This window comes from Lottia gigantea (genome assembly GCF_000327385.1).
Source record: "Lottia gigantea unplaced genomic scaffold LOTGIsca_104, whole genome shotgun sequence".
In the NCBI taxonomy this organism is placed as follows: domain Eukaryota; kingdom Metazoa; phylum Mollusca; class Gastropoda; family Lottiidae; genus Lottia; species Lottia gigantea.
The window spans coordinates 470,465-479,361 of NW_008706849.1; the positions used below are offsets into that span (position 1 = coordinate 470,465).

At 35.5% G+C, this 8,897-nt stretch overlaps 1 protein-coding gene across 1 annotated transcript; it reads right to left on the bottom strand.

Annotated features, from left to right (window-relative positions):
- LOTGIDRAFT_170803 (hypothetical protein) lies at positions 1 to 5,020 on the bottom strand (the record flags this gene model as incomplete). The annotated part of the gene is made up of 8 exons (XM_009046650.1): positions 1 to 564; positions 742 to 870; positions 1,214 to 1,332; positions 3,175 to 3,217; positions 3,619 to 3,802; positions 3,971 to 4,065; positions 4,426 to 4,628; positions 4,960 to 5,020. The coding sequence occupies 8 exons, from the start codon at positions 5,018 to 5,020 to the stop codon at positions 1 to 3; spliced, it is 1,398 nt and encodes a 465-aa protein (XP_009044898.1).
- Positions 5,021 to 8,897: the final 3,877 nt, after the last annotated feature.

An 8,897-nucleotide genomic window follows, 5' to 3' on the forward strand; every position in this document is an offset into this window, starting at 1 on the left:
TCAAGAACTCTCCATAGGTTCAGGTTCTTCCTGTTTCTCTTCTGATAACACAGCCTCTGGCATTTCCTCAGCTTCATCAGCTTTCTTCATCTCTTCTTCCATTTTCATTGGAACAGCTTCACTTTGAACTTCTGGTTCAGTTTTCACCTCAAGTCCTGGTTCATTTTTAACCTCTGGTACAGGTTCATTTTTTATCTCTGTTTGCAACCCAGTGTCTATTTCTGGGACTGGTTCTGTTTTGACTTCTGTTTTGACCTCAGTTTCTATTTTGATTTCTGATTTCTCTTGTGACAGTTGTTCTGGGTTTGATTGCGTCTCAATTTTGACCTCTTGAACTTCATCTTTGACCTCTGACCCTGTCTCAGTTTTGATTTCACGTCTGATTTCTATATGAGTTGATGAGGATGAAGCTGATGTAGAGTCAGATGATGGTGGTTCTTGTTTGACAGTTGATGGAATAACATTGGTATACATGGCAGCAGGACCAGTACTGACTCGTCTGTTAAACAATGGATTAGTTTCTGGTGATTCTGTAGGAGTTGGTGTTGGTTCCAAAACAGATTCCTGAAAAAGAAAAAGAAATAAATCTATTGACTCTATTCAATGTATCATTCCTAGATGCTTTTGATCATATTTATCTGTCATACGATTGGAATTGTAGTCATTAGAAAAGTGCAAATAAAAAATTTACCAATCCCAGGTGCACATTAAAGAGATATTGGTGGACATATAAATACTTACATCTCTAGCATCTTCAAAACAAACTGGATGATAATATTTATTGTCTACTAACAGAGCATCACGTAAATGCCAATCTTCATTGTCTTCATGCCAGAACTGTTCAAACGGATCACCACATATACAGCACACCTATAATTAACAAAAATCTTTCCTACATACAAGATTTAAATGGTGTTTCCACTGAGGGAAAAACCAGCTTTAAGCTAGTCTGTATGTTTCCATTGGGCAGATTCTGAAACTTTTCAAAGACCGAAAACCTCTTTTTTGTGTTTGGCAGTTTATTCAATGAAAATGCAACAGCAAGTTTTATCTCGCCAGGGGGCCTTAAATGATAGTCTTGAACATTGGGAGTTGTCAAAATTGGGTGACTTTGTGATTGAGGATAAAGTCATTCAGGATTCAGGTAAACTCTGTGTAAACACTGCAAGCTCAACAATAAATCTGTATTACTAGAACATTCAATCAAACTTACATTATCAGCATCTTGTTGAGCTGGAGGTTCTTGTATGTAGTCACAGCCTTCAGGTATTTTAAATGATAGAGCATTACCATCACCTCCTGGTACCACATTCTCAAATACTGATGATCGAGCTGGAAACACAAAATACTATTTCATAAAGATGGTCTTAAGCTTAACATGAGCTTAAAATTTATCATCATAAATATCACCACAATATTCTACTTTATCAAACACAAGACGTTATCATTTTATAAATATGGCCTTAAGCTTAACATGAGCTTAAAATTTATCATCATAAATATCACCACAATATTCTACTTTATCAAACACAAGACGTTATCATTTTATAAATATGGCCTTAAGCTTAACATGAGCTTAAAATTTATCATCATAAATATCACCACAATATTCTACTTTATCAAACACAAGACGTTATCATTTTATAAATATGGCCTTAAGCTTAACATGAGCTTAAAATTTATCATCATAAATATCACCACAATATTCTACTTTATCAAACACAAGACGTTATCATTTTATAAATATGGCCTTAAGCTTAACATGAGCTTAAAATTTATCATCATAAATATCACCACAATATTCTATTTTATCAAACACAAGACGTTATCATTTTATAAATACGGCCTTAAGCTTAACATGAGCTTAAAATTTATCATAAATATCACCACAATATTCTACTTTATCAAACACAAGATGTTATCGTTTTATAAATATGGCCTTAAGCTTAACATGAGCTTAAAATTTATCATCATAAATATCACCACAATATTCTATTTTATCAAACACAAGACGTTATCATTTTATAAATACGGCCTTAAGCTTAACATGAGCTTAAAATTTATCATAAATATCACCACAATATTCTACTTTATCAAACACAAGATGTTATCATTTTATAAATATGGCCTTAAGCTTAACATGAGCTTAAAATTTATCATCAATATCACCACAATATTCTACTTTATCAAACACAAGACGTTATCATTTTATAAATATGGCCTTAAGCTTAACATGAGCTTAAAATTTATCGTCATAAATATCACCACAATTTTCTACTTTATCAAACACAAGACGTTATCATTTTATAAATATGGCCTTAAGCTTGACATGAGCTTAAAATTTATCATCATAAATATCACCACAATATTCCACTTTATCAAACACAAGACGTTATCATTTTATATGGCCTTGAGCTTAACATGAGCTTAAAATTTATCATCAATATCACCACAATATTCTACTTTATCAAACACAAGATGTTATCATTTTATAAATATGGCCTTAAGCTTAACATGAGCTTAAAATTTATCATAAATATCACCACAATATTCTACTTATCAAACACAAGACGTTATCATTTTATAAATATGGCCTTAAGCTTAACATGAGCTTAAATTTATCATCATAAATATCACAATATTCTACTTTATCGAACACAAGACGTTATCATTTTATATGGCCTTGAGCTTAACATGAGCTTAAAATTTATCATAAATATCACCACAATATTCTACTTATCAAACACAAGACATTATCATTTTATATGGCCTTGAGCTTAAAATTTATCATCATAAATATCACCACAATATTCTACTTTATCAAATACAAGACGTTATCATTTTATATGGCCTTGAGCTTAAAATTTATCATCATAAATATCACCACAATATTCTACTTTATCAAACACAAGACGTTATCATTTTATATGGCCTTGAGCTTAAAATTTATCATCAATATCACCACAATATTCTACTTTATCAAACACAAGATGTTATCATTTTATAAATATGCTATTGTAGTTGTATGTAGAAATATCCCAGGGGAGATTTGGCATGTGCAATGGCGTTTTTAAAAAAGTTTTCTTTACTATTATTATTAAAAAGCTATAAGAGTTCAACATGCAAGGACAAGAAACCCTTTTTCAGATCAACTTAAGATTATACTTTACTTACTTTTTTCTTCTGACTCTTCAATAAGCTCATAAAGTATCCAGTCCTGAAAGAATAATTCAACATAAATTGTTTCTGAAAATTGAATAGCATCACTCAAACCTGTATTTGATATATACCAAGAAAGTGAACAGGAAGAAAAGAAATTAGAGCTAGTCTATGCCAGAGACATGAGATAAGCCTAAAACTCTTAATACTGTAGAATACCATGTTGACCTCTCCTCGACCATTCCTAAGACCTGAGTTCCTAAACTTTGCTCGGAGCTTAATTTTGGACAGTTACCCAGCATTTTCAAGTTGGCTATACTGATGTGGATTGCTTATTTGAACATTCGTGGGTAACAATTATACAATTACAGAGACTGCAAGTTCTTTTCAAAAAAACCCCAGAACATTGCCGTCCAAGGAATACATTTTTCAAATGTTGATTCAAAGTATTCTACTTACATCGATCTCATAATGCCATTGTCTATTCTTAGCCATATTAAACTCGTCATTTTGACGTTTATTTTGACGGAAATGCCAATCTAGATGTTCACGATATCGTTCAGTATCATCCATTACAAATCTAATACCACATGTTGAACATTGTATACCTTCATATAAACGTTGTACAACACCTTTATATCTCCTACAATACAACATATATACAAATTAATTTTAATCTACATCATTGTAAAACACATACCAGTGAATAAAATTTATAAAACATTGTTAGCAATATTATTTTTATCACTTGTCATGGTAGGAAATAATACTTATATTTTATAAATATTGAATTAGAACTGAAATTAATTACCTTTTCAATTTATCAACTCTAAAATCAGAGATGTCTGGAATAGGTAATAATGGTTCTTTCATTTCCCTTGGTTCTTCTTCAGGCTCTTCAAATTTCTTAAATATAATAGATTACAAATTTACTTTTCATTTTCAATTTCTTACATATCTCAAACGGTATTTCAAAATTTGTCTTTATTTTGTTATTTAATCAAATTAAATTAATGTACGTCCTACTATAGATGGGCTAATAAAGACAAGCAACACAATGTAGTCTGCAATGAGGGAAATTTTGCCAGGACGGCAGCATTTCAATTTCCAACTGTCGAGAGATCTTTAATGTGAACAGCCTGTTATCACAAGAACCTTGGTTTATTGTCCCATCAGAATTGACTAGGCACTTTTTCCATGTCAGCACCTCGACCGGCATAATTGTAACTTAAAGCAGCGAAGAAAAAAATAGAATACTAGTCTTACCGGTACAGCATTTGGTATATATACTGGTTTTGGTTTAGGTTTATTAGTATCAACAGATACTGAGGTAGTCACAGTAGTAGTAGTATTACTAGTACTCTCAGGATTAGATTTTGGTATAATGCCAGTTGCAACCAGTTTAGAGAACAAGGAATTCAAATCTAGACCTCCTAATGGCCCAGTATTCTGTGGAGCTGCAGATTGAGCTAAAAGAAAGAATGATAAAACATCTCATTGAATAAAACCTAATCAGGGTTTCTATATAACAACATTTCATCATTTGTTCATTAATCAATGTTTATGTAAATTGTCTTTTATATCATTATTTAAAGGCTGTAGATATTGATGCACGTCACCATCAGTTGATTTAATCTAAGGGTAGTTAATCCAAACCTACACTGTTAAAGATCTATATTGTGCTTAGTACCTCTCATCCTACCTCAAAAGACAAGGGTCACTGTTTTCATTCATGTTTTGAATCATCCCAGATATACACAGAAGCCTTTGCCGAACATATTTTGAATGCAATGTACATACCTGGCATGATCATAGATAAAACATTGGCTACACCTGATGATTGAGGTTGAGTTGTAGACATTGGTTGATTAACTGATACACCACCTGCAATACCAATGAAAAATCCAGTTGAAATATTTATCAATTTCAGACTGAATATTAGAATAGTGCAAAACATAATGTGCTAAGGAATAAGCATTCACAATAGTTGCAAACTAATTTTCATTTTGTCAACAAACAAGACAATTTTCACTTTTTTATAATGGTGTTAATTATCATTACCTTGCATTTGAGGGTTGAAGCCTGGGTTGATTGCTTGCTGGTTCATTGGTTGCTGCATCCTATTGCCTTGCATTGTATTCATTCCCATTTGGTTCTGCATGGGCATCCCACCACCTTGGTTCGGGAACATTCCTGGACCCATTCCCATACCTTGAGGCCCCATCATTCTGTTACCCATACCCATGGGACCACCAGAACCCATGTTCTGTGGACCACCAGGACCCATCATAGGCTGTCCCATTGAACCTGGCATTCTCATCTGATTTTGATTCTCTTCTGGTAGCCTTGGTAGAGATTGTGCATAACGTAGTAGAAGTCTGCTCTGATTGAGTAACCTTTCTTCAAATCCTGGAGGCATGACATCTAGAATTTTTAACTGGGGTATTGGACCATCTAAGGCTATCTTGTGAATACAATCATTTATAGTAATTTCTCTACATACACCATCAAATTTGATTTCATACCACTTCCCATTGATAATGACTTCATGGCCAGGTCCCCCTAAAGCCACAAAGCATGTTTTGACTCCAATTTTAGTTTTGATTGGTTTATCTACTGGAACCCTATAACTACTATTGTCAATGTGGATCACTTTTGGTGGGCCGTCAAATCGGACCATTCTTGGTTCACCATTTATTTTCAAAACAGGAATTTTTCTATTAAGATCCAAGTCACATGCTTGTCCATCAACTAAAATTTGGCGAGGCTGGGGTTCAAATCTCAAATCATGTGGTATTCCATCAACAAAAATTTCTCTTGGAGGACCACCAAAAGGTCCCTTTTCCAGTCGATCAATCAGAATCATCATATCATTTCCATCTATTTGCATACCATATGTTTTATTGTTGAGAGCTATTTTCTTTGGAGGAGCATCAACTCTTACTTCATGACGAATCCCATCAATCCAAAATTCTTTCCTCACACCCAAAAAAAATATGTTCACCATCTCACCATTTGGCAGAGGAACATCTTTTGGGGGTTCTCCAAAATTGTACACTAGTCTACCACTAATTGTTATACCTTTTGATTTAGAATCAGCAAAAAATTCAAATCTTGAATCACCTAGTCGAATAAACCTTGGTGGACAGTCCTTGAACAATTCAAAAGCTCTGTTATTTATTATAATCTCAGATTTCTCATCTTCAATGGCATGTCCACAACTTGCCCAACGATTATCAACTGGTGGAAATTTAGAAGGGTCTATCTTTTTCTTATCTCTTCTATTCCTTTCAATACGACTCTTCTTTCTGTCTTCAACTACAGCCAAATCAGGACTTCTCCTCTTCACTCTATCATGACCATATCGTTTACCCTCTTCACCAAGCTCATCCCAATTGTGCACACCATGCATTTCCATTTTCCTTTCCATACCTCTTCGGTCCATATCTCTTTCTGGTCCAAAGTCTTGAGGTGGACTTCTAATGTGATCTGCTGGGCTTCTCATATCATGATCTTGCATTAATCTATCATTGGGACTTCTCCTTGGATCTTGTTCCTGTGGACCAGGTCTATTAGATACTTTCTCATTAAGTAAAGTATTAACTGGTAGATCAATGTCAAGACTGAGTAGGGGAACGGGCCCATTTCTAGGAGGCACCATTCTACCCTCAGGTGGGAAGTCTCTTGTTGGATGATCATGCATGCCTCTTTTTTCAAACTCTTCAGGATGATGTCTATCTTTATCAGCTGGAAACCGACTTTCAAGTTCAGGAACTCTTCCTCTGATTGGTCTACTATCAAAACGATCACCAAGTAGAGGTTGAGGCCTATCTACATCTAAAAGAGGTCCTCTTCGATCCCTGTCCATGTCCATTAAAGGTGCTCTAGGGTCCCTATCTATGTCTAAGAGAGGTGCTCTTGGATCCCTATCCATGTCTAACAGAGGTCCTCTTGTATCCCTGTCTATGTCTAACAGAGGTCCTCTTGGATCACGCAAGTCAGAATCCCTAGAGAAATCCCTTCGATCAGGTGAAGACTTATCAAATGGTCTATTCATTCTGTGTAATGGTGGCTCTATAGGTCTATCCATTCTTTCATGAGGGTGTCTGTCTCGGGGATCATCCATTCTTTCCATGGGTCTTCCCATAGGATGTGACATGACTGGTCTATCCATAGGTCTTTTAGGATAAGGACCCTCTGTTCTTTCAAAGTGTGGTTCCCTTTGAGCATCTCCCCTATCATATCTTGGATGTCTTTGGTCTCTATCCTCAATTTTGTCAAACATACGTGGATCATAAGGTCCATTTCTAGGTGGCTGTCTTGGCAAATCCATTTCCATATTGTGTGGCCGATCAAGGCGTGGCAATTCATTTCCTCTAGGTCTGACTCTTTCATCCCTACTTGCCTCGGGATCTCTAATAGGACCATTATAAGGTCTTTGTTGTGGGAAAGGATCTGGTCTATCACGAACTATAGGGTCCTGCAATATGGGACCGTCTGGACGGGGATATGATGGAGGTGGTACCCTTTCAGCTGGAGGTGAACTGAAGGTCATACTTGGCGGAAGTGGAGGTGGCTCCATGTCAGGCATCTTTACTCGAAGATCTTTATCAAAAGCATGAGGAGGTGATGTTAGTTCTTCATTTCTTAAGGGACTCTTTTTGAAAGCATCGATTGCAGGAGCATTTTGAGGAGACATCCAAGTTCCTTCACTCATTCTTAAATCAAATTCAGGGTCAATTTTAGCAGAAATTTCACATTTCTCTTGTTTGGGTGAACTTTCAACATTAACTTCTGGTTTGGTTTCAGGTTCAACTTTGGGTAAAATGACTTTTTTAGGTGGAGATTGACTTTTCTCCAACTCTGTTGGCAGATTGGTTTTAGCCATCATAATCTTTTCCATCTTCTTTTCAACTTTAAGTGGAATGCATTTTTCTTCTGATTCATGATCAATGACGGTGGGTTTCCACACTTTTTCTTCTACAGATTCAGGAACTTTCTGTTCTGGTGTACTAGAAGATGTTGAAGCTTCATGTTTAATTGCAGGAATAGCACTCTTGGTTGTTTCAACTTTTGCTGCTTCTTTATTCTCTGATGGAACTGCCATTAAAACTTCAAAAACGTTTTTACGGGGAGATTCAAGAGGCTTTCTATTCTCATCTTCCTCATCTTCAAGTTTCTGTTTATCCTGCATTGATCTTTGGGCTTTATACAGCACAGTCAATTGTCGCAGCACATCTTGATGCTGCTGATGAGTTATCATACCAGACAAAAGTTGTTGTTCTGCAACCTTCAGAATGGCTTCTTGATTTTCCAGAGTTAGGGCATCAGGTATGAGGGGCATGACTATCGGTACTGGCTGTTGTTTGCCTGATGGGACAGAAGATTGTCTGACAGGTGAGTGAACAGATGGACGTCTACGCAGATCCACATCTTGTTCCATGTCCATTTCATTTGATCTTCTACGTTCATGTTGATAATCATCTGGATGGTTTTCTTTAAATTTAGCCCAGCCTTTCTGCCCTGGACTTTTAAATGGTATGGTATTTGGAGCTGTTCTGTAATCAATATCTTCAGAACCAAACAGATTACTGAAAGATCAAAATAAGTCAATAAGAAACATATATTCCTACGAAATGAACATTATCTTGGGGGACATTTCTAGGTGAATATGTTCAGCCTACCATGTCATATATTCTTAGCTATGCTATGCTATGTCTGAGAAAGATCAAACTCCA